This window comes from Olea europaea, chromosome 13 (genome assembly GCF_002742605.1).
Source record: "Olea europaea var. sylvestris chromosome 13, O_europaea_v1, whole genome shotgun sequence".
Taxonomy (NCBI): domain Eukaryota; kingdom Viridiplantae; phylum Streptophyta; class Magnoliopsida; order Lamiales; family Oleaceae; genus Olea; species Olea europaea.
Genome location: NC_036249.1, coordinates 11,336,985 through 11,353,161, shown reverse-complemented (window position 1 = coordinate 11,353,161; position 16,177 = coordinate 11,336,985). Strand labels below are relative to the sequence as shown.

Genomic DNA, 16,177 nt, shown 5'->3' with positions numbered 1-16,177 from the left:
ATCTCGAGCAAGAAGATGATCTTCCCTTGTTCAACATGAACATGGATGTTACAAAATACTCGTGACAACAAAATGGCCCTCTTTCCATTTGCACCGTAAATTTATCTATCAATACCGCAAAATCTTCTACCAAGTGTAGTAAAGAAATGAAATGGTTCTTTAGACTGGGTTAGATATGCAAACTATTGAAATGAGTAAAGCTCCATGATTTGCTACTGGTCTGTCTGTGCTTGTTTATCTTTATGGTCGTGGTTGTCTTTGTTTTTCGTTCTCAAGTATTTTTGCTACTAGAATGAAGGGCGGGTGATTTTTCAAAGATTTTGGGATTTTGCCCGTATGAATATGGCCTGGTGCTCTTTCTCGATCTTTCATTTCCAGATGTTGTGAAATAATGAGGGAAAAGGTTGAGAGAATGAGGATTAAGACCGGTGATAAGTACACCACACTATTGTATTCTTAGTTTTCAATTTTTTGTTTTAATTGAATTAAGAGTACAATTGTAATTTTATTGTAGTGTATTTATTAAAAATATATTTTAATTGTGATGTGATTATAATATGATGTAGTAATTAAAAATATATTTTAATTATAATGTGATTATGAAGTCGACTATGTCTCTTCTTTGATCCTTTCCCCGTCTCATTTAAGTACCCCCACCCCTTGTCCCCACACGCCGGGCACCCTCGACCATATACCCACAGATGCCTCAACTAGTGCCACATAACCTCATCTGCTTTCATATATTTTGCGCCCTTCAATCTTGTTACCTCTTCATCAATGACTACGAAACTATTCCCAACTGTCCATTCAGCTTCATCTTCTCCAGTTTTACACAGAAAACAGTGTAATTTTATGTCTGTCCGATGTTGCGAAGACAGTGCTCCTAGAATAAACCATAAATTGCCTCACGATGACAATGATTTGGCCAGTTTTCCTGAAAAAATTCGTTATCCACCGAAGCAGAAGCCGCCTAGGCCACGTCGAATAATTCTCGTACGACATGGGCAAAGCGAAGGAAATGTTGACGAGTGTGTTTATACGAGGGTGGCTGACCCTAAAATTCGACTCACCCAGCTGGGAATATTGGAGGCCGAAGAATGTGGGAGAAAAATAAGGGAGATGATTGAAAAAGATGGAGCAGAGGATTGGAAGGTATATTTCTATGTGTCTCCATATAAGAGGTCCCTAGAAACCTTGAGAAATTTGGCTAAGGCATTTGAAAAATCAAGAATTGCAGGAGTCAGAGAAGAGCCTCGATTGAGAGAGCAAGATTTTGGTATATATAATTTTATTTATAATGAATAGATAGTGATTTGAAAACAATATTTGATTTTTCTACATTTCATTCTTTGAGCTTGAAGGAAATTTTCAGGACCAAGAACAAATGAAGATACAAAAAGCTGCTCGGAAGCGTTATGGTCGATTCTTTTATCGGTTTCCGAATGGAGAATCGGCTGCAGATGTCTATGACAGAATAACAGGTAATCTGTCATTTCGCTATCTAGTGGTGTCACAATGGACTGGTTCGAGTGTAGATTGGTTTGTCTGAGTCTAGACGAGATGGCCCTATCGAATGTATTTTGTTCGATTTTCTTTTAGAACAATGCTATAAGTCTCTGTTTAAAAAAAAAAAAAAAAAAAAAAAAAAAAAATCTGTACTTGCGTAGTTTTCCTTTCTTTTAATATATGTTTATGCCTGTGGGCATTGTGCCAAGCTTGGGATGATATGCTTTGAAGATGAGCTAGCCCATGACACGACCCCGTGTAGGGACTCCACACAGCCTAGGCAACTTTGACACCACTAGTGTGATTATGAAAATTTACATATAATTGAATAGAGTCTATTGTCGTCAATTTAAAGCTTATAGGCAAGCTCTTGCAGGGTTTCGGGAGACCCTTAGAAGTGATATTGACATTGGAAGATTTCAACCACCCGGACAACAAAGCCCAAATATGAACATAGTGATAGTCTCACATGGCCTTACTTTGAGAGTGTTCTTAATGAGATGGTATAAGTGGACTGTGGAGCAATTTGAAGGGCTTCATAATATGGGAAATGGAGAAATTATTGTTATGGAAAAAGGTTATGGAGGAAGGTAATTTTTAACTTCTTGCATACCATTTTCTTCTATAATTGATTATTCTTGCATTTGTCTCCGTCTTGGACTCTGGGGCACGAACAAATTACTATAGTGTGTTCCTACCAACATATTAGTTTACACCTTCTACGAAAAGATCTTAATGTCGTAATTTGTCATTTGTCATCTTAATTTAAGTCTACTTCTTGAAACAACATGTCTTGAAATTTAATCTTGTACTGTATAATATTCACTTAACATCCTCTTAATCGTTGGAGTCGAAAAATAATAATGTATTAATCAAAATTGATAGCTAAAACTTGTATTCTTATGTCAAAAACACATAAGAAATAATAAAAAAGGTAAGATCAACATGGAAAAAATGAAAAATCAAGAAGTCGTCTTGTTCAAACTTGAATTATGACCTCCGTTTTCATCGTCTACAGGTACAGCCTGTTAATGCACCAGACAGTAGAGGAACTAAAGAAGTATGGATTGACAGATGCAATGCTGATTGACCAAGAATGGTAAAAGAAAAATTAGATTTATCCTTCAAAATGTATACATATAGATTAATTCTTCCAAGGCTAATACCTTTCCCTTTTTTTTTTTTTCTTTTTTTCTTTTCTTTTCTTTTTTTTTTTCAAGGCAAAAATTTGCAAAGCCAGGTGAACTCAATTATGATAGTGAGATAACTGGACCATCTTACTTTACACACTTTGGTGAAGAACATGAAATGATGTAGTACATTTGGTAAGGTCTGCTGTAGTGAAAGAAAAAAAAAAAGGAAAAAAGAAAAAAGAAAAAGGAAAATACTGAAATCATGTTTATTGTAGTATCACGTCATGCCAATTTCTGCATACCGAATATGCTGTATGAGCTTTTAACGGATGCTAATGGTGGAAGCGGCATCATAAAAGCATAGCATGAGCCGATTCTATTACAAACTTTAAATGATACAAATATCACATATGTCAATATCTCATGTTAATTCATTAATAAAAATAGAATGGAAGCGTACCTGAATTCATGTTGACAAATTGAGGGAAGTATGGAGTCTTCCATAGTCAAATCTCCTTAGGACTCTCAAGATGCTCTATGAATTCTCTCTCATTAATGGGAAAGGAAGAGGAGAGCCAATATTACATATAATTTAACTTGTGCCACAACCTTTATGATGATCTCTATATACCAACTCAAATTAGAGCTTCAGCAACCCCAATTCAATTAGTATTGGGTTTCAACACATTAAGGCCCCTACCCAATAAATATCCTTAGAGCTCAATTATGATATCACTTATTTAGCCCTATTAAATTAGATAGCTCATAATATACTTGTTACTTAATATGTAACCCAATAATAAGAAATTAAATAAATATTTCAACAATCTTTCACTTGGACTACATATGTTTCATGAAACAATTATATTACACAGTCTTGAGTGGGCAATGAAAAACTATCTTTTTTGAAATATCTACTTATTCACAATTTGGTCGATCTACTATATTAGCATGGGATCAAGGCGACTTTCATTACATATATTTGTAACTAGATCCATCAATGGTTACCATACCAATATATTCAATGACATAGATTGAGTATGGATGCGTAACATGAAAATTACATGCAATGTGATTTTAAGCATAACTATTTCCAATTGATCCAGCTTTATTTTTTAGTGAGATCAAACATGAATAACATTTAGAGTTTATAAATGTAAACTATAAAATATACTGTATTCTATAGAAAATAAATATAAAATATGTTTGCAGTAAAGAACATCAAAATACATACTCCCGCTAAATATGCATATTATCAAATGAAACGACATCCATATGAACAATGTGTTCATGAAAGATCTTGGGTGGTGAATCCATACTAAACGGCTCTGCAATTATAGAGTTTGTCCCGATATATTCTATGGCCACTTGAAGACTCTGAGCTCTTTCTTTAATAATGAGAAACTTGATATCTATGTGCTTTGATCTCATAGAGCTTCTATTGTTATTAGAATAAAGCATAGTTGATTTATTGCCACAATATATCTTTAATTGTCTTTCAATATCATTCACAATTCGCAGCCCAATTTCAAAATTTTTTAGCTATATCCCATGATTAGTACCTCAGAACAAGCTTACTCAGCTGCGATAGTGGAATAAGTTATAAATATCTGCTTAGCACTCTTTCAAGAAATAGCTCCTTTAGCTAATAGGTAAATATAGTCTAGCATGGATCTTTTATTGTCTTGACATCCACTGAAATCAAATCAGAGTACCTAACGATCTCTAAATAATCTGATCACCGATAAGTGAGCATGTGATATTTTGTTCTTTACAAATAACGCATAATTTGTTTGGTTGTTTTCCAAAGATCTATGCCAGGGGTTACTCAAATATCTGCCTAACAATCCCACTATGAACGCAATGTCCGAACATGTGTATACTTGAGCATAAATAAGACTTCCTACAGCTAATGCATAAAGAATTTGTTTGCGTCTAATACAATTTCATTTTATTTTTAGGGCATTGATCAAGACTGAATTTGTCTCCCTTAGCATCAAGGGTATCTTTTGGTGCACAACCTTTCATGCCGAATCTATTAAAAACATTTTCAATATAAATCTTTTGTGATAATCTAAAAATACCTCGAGAGTGATTTTGATGTATATGTATGCTCAATACATTAGAAGCGTCCACAAGATCTTTCATTTTAAAAATTCTTGGTAAAAAAATCTCTTAGATTCGCACAGTAAGCCTATTTCACTGCTAGCAAGTAGTATGTTATCGACATATAATACCAAGAATACGTACTTACTCCCACTGAAGTTATGATATACACTATAATCAATCTTATATACTTCAAACCATGCAAGATAATAAGATGATTACATTTGTGATACAATTGAAGAGAAACCTATTTGGGACCATAGATGGATTTCTTTAGTTTGCAGACCATTTTCTTTGGGTCACAAGATACAAAGTTTTCTGGCTACATCATATATATCGTTTTCTCAACATCACCATTATAAATGCAATCTTTACATCTCTTTTATGTAACTCCAAATCACTATGAGTCACAAGTGCCATTATGATCCTGAAAGAGTCTTATAATGAAATTGGAGAAAAGTCTCTTTGTAGTCAGTACCTTCCTTTTGAGTGAAACCTTTGGCAACTAGACAAGCCTTATATCTTTCAAAATTACCTTTTGAATTTATTTTGGTTTTAAATATCCATTTGCAACCAATGAGTTTTGCACATATGGGCAATTCGAAGAGATCCAAATGATATTATCTTTTATGGATTTTGTCTCATTCATTTGTGACATCAATCCATTTTTAAGAATTAGAACTTTGTTTGGCTAGATGGAGGTTGATTGGATCATCTTCCGCCACTCCTATATTAATCTCATGTTCTTGGAGAAAAACGACATAGTCATCTGGAATTGCACTTTACCTTTCTCTAGTGGATCTTCTCAATAGTTAATCCTCTTGAGATTGTTGAGTTTGCTCTTCGGTTATAATTTCTTTATTTTTTACACAGAGAGCTCTTCTACATTCGCTTGATATTGCAAATTTGCATTTTGAACAGTGTCAGTAATAAGAGCCTAATCCTTAACAATAGCAATAATAGGAAGAGAAATGAGTTCTTCTTCAAAGACAGTATCTCTAACCTTATCTTCCTCCACAAACTCAACTTTCTTAAGAAATTTCCCATCTCAAAAAATGTCCTAGTCGTGGAATTGTAAAACTTGAAACCCCTTAATCATTTATGGTACCCAACAATGTAGTAGCTTATAGTTTTTGAGTCCAGATTCATTTCATTTTGCGTATAAGGCCTTGATTCAACCAAACAACCCGTCTTTAGAGTTTTTTCCTAGAGTGATTTTGGTAAAGAAGAATAATTAATTATACTTCTTACCATGTCCTCAAGCATTCTATTGCGTCTCTTAGCAACACATTCATGTTGGGTTTTGCTAGCATTGTGTATTGTGGGAAGATATAACATTCCTCAAAAAATTTCGCAAAAGGTTCTTGACGTTTTTCACCTTATCCTCATATCTACCATAGCATTTACCACCACGGTCAAATTTTATGGCATTTGTTTTCACATAGAATTGATTTTCAACTTTAGTTTTGAAAGCTTTGAATACATCCAGGGATTGATACTTCTTATGAATTAAATATAGGTACATATAACGAGAATAGTCGTCTATAAATGTAATGAAATAGTGTTGCTCATTCTTAGAGGTCGTGAGAAATGAACCATAAATATCAGTATAAATTAGTTCTAAGACGCCGTAACTTTTATTGGCTCCTAATTTTCCCCCCTTTATACATTTAACATAGACTTTGACATCTATTAAATCAAGGGGTTCAAGAATTCTACTAGACACAATTGATTCAATTCTCTATTTAGTGATATGTCCTAAACACTTGTGCCACAATATGGCAAAATTCTCATTTGTTAATTTGCATTTTGTACCTCGTGAACATATTTGCAAGTTTTCATTATATGAGATAATTGTACCTAACATATATATGTTACCAATTAAAGAACCAATAGAAATAATATTTTAATCTTGGAAAGACTAAATTTATTATTTTCAAATGAACAAAAATAACCAAATTTGTTAAAAGCAGAAATAGATCTTAAATTCAATCCAAATGATGGTACTACATAAGTCTCTTCCAAATCCATAAAATAACTAGACTTTAATGACAACCTAAAGGTCCCTATAGACTACTGCAACTATTTTGTTGTCACCCACAAAAATGAGTATTTCTGCACAATTGGTTTTCTACTTCGCAAGCAATCCTACATAGACACTTACATGAGTAGTAGTACCAAAATCAACATGCCAAGTATATATAAGTATAGAAGCTAAACTAACTTAAAAACAAATTAGAGTGAGAAGCATACATTTTTTTCCAGGCCAAGCAATGTATATGGAACACTCCTTCATGTGTACACCATTCTTGCAAAATTAACAAGTAAATTCCTTATCCCGTTTCTTTTACTTCTTATGCTATGATGTTTCAGCTACAACTTCATTTCTTTTATTTTTTTTTTTCTTGTCCCTAAAGAAGATTGCTAAGTTAGCACTTTCAACTCTTTCTCGCTTCAGCTTTTCCTCTTCTCGTACACAATAAGATATGAGATCATTTAGAGTTCATTTGTCATTTTTGAGTATTTTAACTCACTTTAAATTGATTATATTGTTCAAGAAGAGAAATTAAAACTAGGTGCACCAGAAAGTCATGAGACAACTATAACCTTAGTGCCTTTAGTTTGGAAACAATACGAGACCTCCATAATTTATTCTTTTATGTTCCCATTTCCTTTATACTTTAATGAAACAAAGTTAGCCAAAAGGATACTTGTTTCAACCTTTTTGTTTTTTGCAAAACGTGATTCTATTTTCGCTCGGAATTTCTTAGCATATTTCTTTTTAGATAGAGCCCCTAAAGGCTTCTAGAATGGAACGTTTTATGATGATAAGACTCATGCATTAGAACGGTCCCGCATTTCCATGTATACTTTATTACCAACGGAACTTTCCTGATTGAGAGGTGCAACCATTTTTCCCGAATTGCAAGGTCAATATCCAGGCAACTAAGGACAATCAAAATGTTCTCTTTCCAATTCTTCAAGTTTGTGCCATTAAGCACAGGAATGAAGTTGATATTGCCAGACATTGTTGAAGCAGAATTAGTAAACTGAATCAAGAACAAGACAAAATAAAAAGCTCACAATCAATAATCATATCACAATACAAGAATATTTAATTAATAAATTCATACACACCATGATTGAAGAATTACATAATGGTGGACTCTAGCACAAGGTTACCTAGCACAACATTGACATTTAGTTTTTGGAAAAAAATATCAATTGTAACTAGCACTATCCATGCAGTAATCGAATATTGACAATTAATTATATCAAGTAATAAACTTTTCTTTGGATGACTCGCTGCTTACATGAATAACCTAACAATCATCACATATCTATTATCATGGCCAAACAACAACCTTCATTTATGCCAATCATTATTCACATAAACAATAGACATTCACATCTTAATACTTTAAAATAAACAAATTTATATTACAGAGGTTACTTTGTGAACATAAAATTTCAATCAATTTATTTTGAAATACTAGGCAATTATTTCTAGGATTTTATTTTTAAAGTCCAAATGGGCTAGAACCCACCCATATCTCAAGCCCACAATGGGCTTCACGTTTCTGTCTTTTTAGCTTTTCTTTGTGATCAGCATATTCTTAAATAACAGTTCTTGTGTTCTTTTCCATCAATGGTTAAAGTAAAGTGAAAACATTAGTCGTCCCGTAAATAAAATGATTTTCTATTCTTCCAAATGACCAGGCATGAAAGCCTGTTGCATCAGGATGTATACGGACATCTTAGTTAATTTTTCAAACATCCACTTTAAAAACTTTTGATTGATTAAATCAACTTTTGAAAATCATTTTTTTCATCAAAATTTTCTCATTTAACAATTGAACCTCATTCATTGCCAGTTATTAAAGTATTACCCCATTTATCTCTTCGCACTCAATTTTGATTATATCATTTGTTGAGAGAGAAATTCAAATTGTAAACTCATTACTCTTTAGATTTGTGGTTCAAATAGAGGTCCCGTAAAGGTCTATATTGTATAAGGATCAGTGCTTCTTGATTGTAAGTTATCGAAAGCATTGTAAAGGGTTGGATTGCTCCATAAATTAATCAATATGGTAAAAAAGGCCTTACTCGTGTCGAAGAGTTTGGTAATAGGGGACGTAGATAATTGCTTTGGATCGAACCTCTATAATCATATTGTTTGTATCATCTCTACTCTTTTACTTATCGTCACCTTATTTATGTTTATTATTTGATTGATCTACTTGTCTTTACTTGCTTATGATTATACATTGATCAACATATTCTCTGTTAACTTGATTTAAGTTTATTTTTTGAAAAAATTTTAAAAATTAATTCCCCCCCTCTTGATTAGCTATTTTTGGGTTATCAATTAGTATCAGAGCTTGGTGCTCATTTTCAAAGATTTCACGATATTGAGTAATGGCTAACCCAAATCTTCAAAATCTTGAGAAGCATTACAAACCTTTCTTCTTTCTTTGATGGTACACCTTATAATTATTGAAAAGCTAGAATGATAATTTATATTCAATAAATGGATTACAATATTTGGGAAGTTATTGAATGTCGTTCTTATGTGTCTACTAAGACTATTAAAGTTGATGGCAGACCCGATCAAGCTATTCCTAAACCTAGAGAGAAATATGATGAAGATGATAAAAGAAAATTATCATTAAATGCTAGAGCGAAAAATCTACTTTATTGTACATTTGATAGAAATGAATTTAAAAGTAGTAGCACATATGATTCGGCATATGACATTTGGCATGCATTAGAAGTTACTCATATCGGTACGAGTAAAGTAAAGGAAACCAAAATAATCTCTTGGTTAAAGAATTTGAATACTGCTTTATGAAACAAGATGTACCTATTGTTGATATGATTACTTGTTTTACCAATATTGTTAATGGTCTTAAAAGTTTTGATCGTAAATTTACTAATGGTGAACTTGTAAATAAACTGCTTAGGTAACTATCAGAATATTGGAGCTATTAAATATGTTGATATAGAACACCAAAGATATCAACTCATATCCTTTGAAAGAACAATATGGTACTTTGATGACATATGAGCTCAACAAAGCAGAAACTAACGAGAAAACTAGGAAAAACAAAGAAAAATCAAAGGAATCTTCTAAGCACCAATCGCTCTTAAATCAAAAATTGAAGAAGGGACTACAAGTCAAAATATGAGTAATGAAGAGCTCGACGATCTAGTCCTCCTTGTCAAAAAATGGAGATGTCTTCGAAATAATCAAAGATTCCAAAAGAAAGAAGAAAGGAGTGAGGAAATAAGCAAGAAAATTATTCGCTATGATTGTGACAAACCCGACCACAAAAGGAATTAAGTGCCCAAACAAGAAAAAGAATACTAAGAAAAAGACACTTTAAGCCGCATGGGATGATAGCGAAGATGATGATCGCAATGAAAATGATAATCAAGAAGAAATTATCAATATATGCTTCATGGTGATCGATGATAAGGTAAACTCTATTGAAAAATGTTCATATGATGAATTACCTACTTTCTACAATGAAATTATTGATAAATTCAAGAAGCTTGCTCTAAATCACTATATTCTTAGAAAGAAACACCATTTGTTGAGAAGTGAAAAAAGAAAATACTGATTATGATTAATTGATTAAAGAAAACTCTTCCTTAAAACAAAAAGTTGAAGATTTAACTAAAATTATTCATAAATTCACTCAAGGTAAGAAGAATTTGATTTAATGTTTAGTGATCAAAAGTGTGTTTTGATAACGGGAGAACTGGATATAAACCATTTTTGAAACAAAAAATCTTTCAAAAATTTATTTGTCAAAGCTTCAAACACTCCTCTTCAAAAACTATGTGTAGCTTTTGCAATAACGATGGCCATATTGCTTATAATTGTATAACCAAAAAAAATAAAAAATGCTACACTTTGAAAGAAAGAATAAGTGGATTCGTTGCCAAAACCAAGGACCCTAATTTATATGAGTACTAAAAATAAAAAATTAAACTATTTTTTGCATGTAACAAAGAAGATAAAGAGCAAATGGTTCTTGGATAGTAAATGCTCAAAACACATGGCTGGAGATGGAATGTTACTATCAAATTTCAAAAAGAATGATGGAGGTCATGCACATTTGGAGACAACACAAAAGAAGAAATTATAGTCGTTGGAAACATCAGTAATCATTCTTCTCCCTCAATTGAAAATGTTTTATTAGTAGATAACTTCAAACATAATTTACTTATTATTAGTCAATTGTGTGATAAAGGTTATCATATTAAATTTGATTCTTCAAAATATCTTATTAAGGACGCTACATTAAAATAGATAATGTTTATAAGCAGCCAAAGTAAAGATGTTTGTATCATAAATATTAAATTTGAAAATGATGAGAAATGCTTATTAGCTTAAAAGAAGATACATGATTGTGACATAGGAGACTAGGTCACGTTAGCATAGATATTCTTTCAAAAATCTCCAAAAATCATTTTGTCAAAATATTACCAAATTTAAAGTTTGATGAAGATAAAATTTGTGATGCATATCAATTTGGTAACCAAGTAAAAATCTCATTGAAACTCAAGCTATATTCTTCCATTACAAAACCACTTCAATTACTCTACATTGATCTTTTTGGACCTTCTAGAACTGTTAGCTTGGGTGAAAAACATTATACTTTTGTTATTGTCGATGACTTCTCTAGATTTACTTGGGTTCCATTTTTAAATACTGAAGATGAAGCGTTAAGCGCATTCAAACATTTTTGCAAAAAGGTTCAAAACGTATAGGGATATTTCATTATAACTATTAGGAGTGATCATAGAGGAGAATTTGATAATAACGCTTTTGACAATTTCTGTAATAAAAATGGATATGAACATAATTTCTTGGCTCCTAGAACTCCTCAACATACATTGCAAGAAATAGTTAGGACCATGTGTTCACGAAATAATTTCTTTCGATTTAATTCACCGCAAGTGTACTGTTCGTTAACAAGTAATAAAATAGAATTTAGAGTTCCAAATATCGTCCCACAGAGATTGAGTAGTCTAATTTTATTTATCTTGACCTCAACTAAAACAAGAATGTCAAAAGTGATTTTTTTTAGCTTAACTAAACCCTAACCTAAACTAGGTATGCAAATTGACGCTTAGATGAACTAAAGATGCAAATTGAAAGTTTGAAACACAAATTAATGAATTCAATGAATGTATAACACACTAGGATTACGAATTAATGAATTCAATTTAACCCTATTTCTATAATGTTGGCAACATGTTGAAATTATGAGGAATCAATGCTCCCGAATCTATTCAATAGTCTCTCTCAAGCAAGTTGAATCTACTCTCATATACCACCAGTCTATATCTTTATGACGGGTGCAAATATACAACAATGCATGTAGTTTTCTGAGAACTTAAAGATTCACGTAGTGCATAGTGGTATACCTCTATCCTCTGTCAGACTCTACAATGATTTATACCTTGTCGAACCTATTTCCATTCTCTCGAATGCAAGAAATAAGTCATCAAAACTTACACAATTACGGGCCCTTAATAGCGGAAGAAATTAAATGCATGTAAATCATTCAAAATAATCAAACGTGTTTTAATGTAAAAAATAGGAAGCAAGGAATTAAGAATCATATTGCAAGGTTCATCGATCTCCTAGCACAAGAATTTCTAGCCTAGCATGGAAAATATAAAGAAATACATGAATTCTTGAAGATAAAACATCACTGGATTATAGATACACGTGAAATCTTGATAATTTTCGTGAAATCCTTCGTTAATCTCTCTCAAATTTGTCTCCAAGATGTGTTTTGTTCTCCTCCAATGCATTCTCCCCCAAAATATGACGGCTTTAGGTTTTTATATCGCGTCCCAATCGAGTTCCAAAAGAGTTATATCGAAATAGGAAACTAGAGGATCGGTCCCAAATTTTGGTCTATGTGACCACATAGTACAAAGCTATGTGACCGCATAGTTATGCCAAAATGCCCACTGAATACTACTATGCTATCGCATAGATTTTGAACTATGCGACCGCATAGTTCAAACACTTTTTTTGTCGGACAATTTTCAGTATTTTTGTCATAACTTTTTCTTTTGATCTTCGATTGAAGTGATTCAAAGTGATTTAGAAAGCTAACTCAAAGATCTACAATTTTGATAGAAATAGGATTTTTCAAATTTTGATGTTTACTACACCAAAAATGAGTCTCAAATAGAAACTAAAAATCCCAAGCATAGCTTTTTCGTTTGAAAGTTGATACGTGATAATATTTCGACCATATTTCACCTCTTTGACTCCTTTCCTCATCAGATTGACCTCTAACACTCTTGAATCTTCATTCCATCACCTGTCTCATCTATAGATTATTTGCAACTTAGTCCCTGAACTTTCCTTTTTGTCATTTTTCGCATCTTTTCTCTTCAGTTCCATCATATCCATCCATATGGCCCTATAACATGAAATTACATAGAATTAAGTCATAATTAACCTATTTTATCAATAATTAGTCATGTTTTGTAGATCAAATAAATGTGTAAAAACGCACTTATCACCATGCTTAATGAAAATAGCATGTCAATATATTTTTGGGTCGAAGTCGTTAACACCACTTGATACATTGTAAATAGAATTTTAATAAGTCAGAGGAAAACTAAAACCACCTACGAGCTTTGGAAAAATAGAACTCCAAATATCGGTTATTTCAAGATTTTTGGTTGCAAATGCTTTATTTTGAAAACAAAAGAAAATTTGAAAAATTTGATTCAAAATCCAATGTTGAAATGTTCCAGGATATTCATCAACTAAGAAAACTTATAAAATTTTTAACCAAAAAACTCCAGTCATTGAAGAATTTATGCATGTCACTTTCGATGAAACTAATCCTCTTGATCATGAGAAAAGTACTGCTAACTATGTAGGTTTGAAAATTTTTCTTGAACAAATGACTATTTAATATCAAAACAAGGAAGGTCCAAAAATGAAAATAAGGAAGAAGCAAAAGTTCAACAAAAAAAAAACTGTCGAAGCACCAAGCAATCCATCTCTACTAAAAGAATTGAGGTTTGTTCACTCTCATCCAAAAGAATTAATTATTAATGATCCATCTAAAGGCATCACTACTAGAGCTTCTACTAGAAATCACCTGAATAATTGTGCTTTCATTTCTCAAATTGAATCGAAGAATTTTAAAGAAGCTGAATTTAAGCAAGAATAATTAAATCATTTTGAAAGAAATCATGTTTGGGATTTAGCATCTAGATTAAATAATCAAACCGTCATCGATACTAAGTGGATCTTTAGAAATAAAATAGATGAAAATGAGATAATTGTGTGCAAAAAGGTTAGACTACTGGCCTAAGGTTACAATTAAAAACATCGTATCAATTTTGATGAAACCTTTGCACTGGTAGTTAGATTACAATCTATTCGCATGCTTTTTGCATTTGCTTGCCATAAAGGTTTCACTCTTTATCAAATATATGTTAAAATTTCTTTTTTAAATAGTTTTATTCAAGAAGAAGTTTTTATAGAGCAACCCCCTCGTTTTAAAGATCACAAGTATTCGGAATTTTTTTAAAAACTTATAAAAGCTCTCTATGATTTAAAACAAGCTCCTAAGCTTGGTATGAAAGATTATGCAAATTTTTACTTTGAAAGCGAATACTACCCTCTTTATCAAAATTGAAAAGAGTGTGCAACTAATATTTCTCTTTGTGAAGAATTTTCAAAATATATGAGTAAAGAATTTGAAATAAGCATGAAGAGAGAACTAAAATTTTTTCTTGAAGTCCAAATTAGACAAAATAAAAAATTTATTTATTAGTCAAAGTAAATATATATCGGATATACTCAAAATAATCAAAATGGAACCAATGAGCTCATCCATAAAATTAAACAAAGATGATCAAGGTACATTTGTTGATGTAACAAATCTTCAAATAATTGATTTCCAAATGAAGTCCGTTGTTTTGTGTTTGGTTATCTTTGTACGAGGTTTGGCCTCAATCTATTCGGTAAAGTAGTCAGCGACAATGATAGCGAATTGAGTTCCACCTCGCTCAGTGGGCATGGGCCCAATCAAGCCTATCCCTCATTTCAAGAGTGGCCAGGGGTTGATTATGGTTGTGAGTTCCTTCAGAGGAGCTCGGATGATTGGTTCAAATTGTTGGCATTTGTCACACTTCTTCACAAAGTTTAGAGCATCCTTTCTTAGGGAGTGCTAGAAGTAACATTGTCTCAAGATATTGTGAGCTAAGGACTGTCCTTCCATCTAATTTTCACAGATTTCTTCATGAACCCCTTGTGGGACTTATAAAGCTTCTTCTTCATTTAATCACTTTAACAAGAAGATTGTATAGCTCCCCTTGTAGAGAACACCATCTAAGAGAGTATATTGAGCCGACCGTATCCTTAACTTTCTGACCTTAGCAGGGTTAGCGTGGCTTTCTCCAATTTTTAAGAATTGTACAATCTCATCCATCCAAGTGGGCTTGTGGTAGATGGCCATCAGCATTATAACATTTTCTTCAATATCAGGCTATCTAATTTTTCCTAGAGAGTTGCTTTCTACCCATTCAATAGTTGCGAGTTTGGCTAGTGCGTCAGCATGGCTGTTTTGGGACCGAGGTATATGATTTACCTCTATCATCTCAAAGTTTCTTAGTTCTCTTCTAGCAGCTTTCGTATAGCTACTCATGCTATCATCTCTGGTCTAGAAAACTTCATTGATTTGATTTACTATGAGCTAGGAGTTACTGTGCGCTATAAGTCTGGATATTTTTAGTTCTTTAGCCATTTTTGAACCGATTATCAATGGGGGATTCATTTAAAAGGCTTGGTCAAACTAAACATTTGTTCAAAAAGACCAAGAACTAAGACTTTTAGTTGAAAGGCCTAAAGTTATTAAATATGGAAAATAGAATTTGTAAAAGACTAAAATATCCTTGTATGTGAAATGATGATATTGCCCTTATTTTCATTTCAATTTCCTTTCAACCCTAATCTCCTTCCCTTCCTCCTCTAAGAACGACCCAACCACTGTAAATGCCTCCATGCTGATTTCTTATCATCATCTTCTTCTCTACTTAATAAAATCACAAAATCTACATTCTCATTCCCTTGAATATTCATTTGGTTGAAGTGAATAATAAAATCTTGCTATATTTTTATTGGGCATTTGGAGAAGAAGAGAGGGTATGGTAAATTTTCGATATTTGAGCCACTTTCTTTCTCCATTATTTTGAATCATCCGTTCATGTTGTTGTATATGTGTTTGTGGTGTTCATTTTTCAATAATGATTTTGAATTTATTTTATGATTTGATTGGATCTTTAAATGGGTTACTTCCAAATCTTATTTTCATTATCTTTTATTTATATTCCTTAGTATTAATTGAAGTGAAATGTAAAGTGGTGAAGGATGATTG

General features: G+C 32.3%; 1 protein-coding gene across 3 annotated transcripts in view; it reads left to right on the top strand.

Annotated features, from left to right (window-relative positions):
* The first annotated feature begins 714 nt into the window (after nt 1–714).
* LOC111407586 (phosphoglycerate mutase-like protein AT74H) overlaps nt 715–16,177 on the top strand; it is a 30,761-nt gene continuing 15,298 nt past the window's right edge. Inside the window, exons 1-5 of one of the 3 annotated variants that reach the window (XM_023037180.1) lie at nt 715–1,152; nt 1,373–1,481; nt 1,883–2,096; nt 2,525–2,605; nt 2,727–3,104. In XM_023037180.1, the coding sequence (XP_022892948.1) occupies nt 778–1,152; nt 1,373–1,481; nt 1,883–2,096; nt 2,525–2,605; nt 2,727–2,823 (876 nt within the window). In that variant the 5' untranslated portion in view covers nt 715–777 and the 3' untranslated portion in view covers nt 2,824–3,104. Of the gene's footprint in view, nt 1,277–1,361; nt 1,482–1,882; nt 2,097–2,524; nt 2,606–2,726; nt 3,105–16,177 lie in introns of those variants that run through there. The other 2 variants (XM_023037179.1, XM_023037178.1) reach the window with 2 other exon arrangements.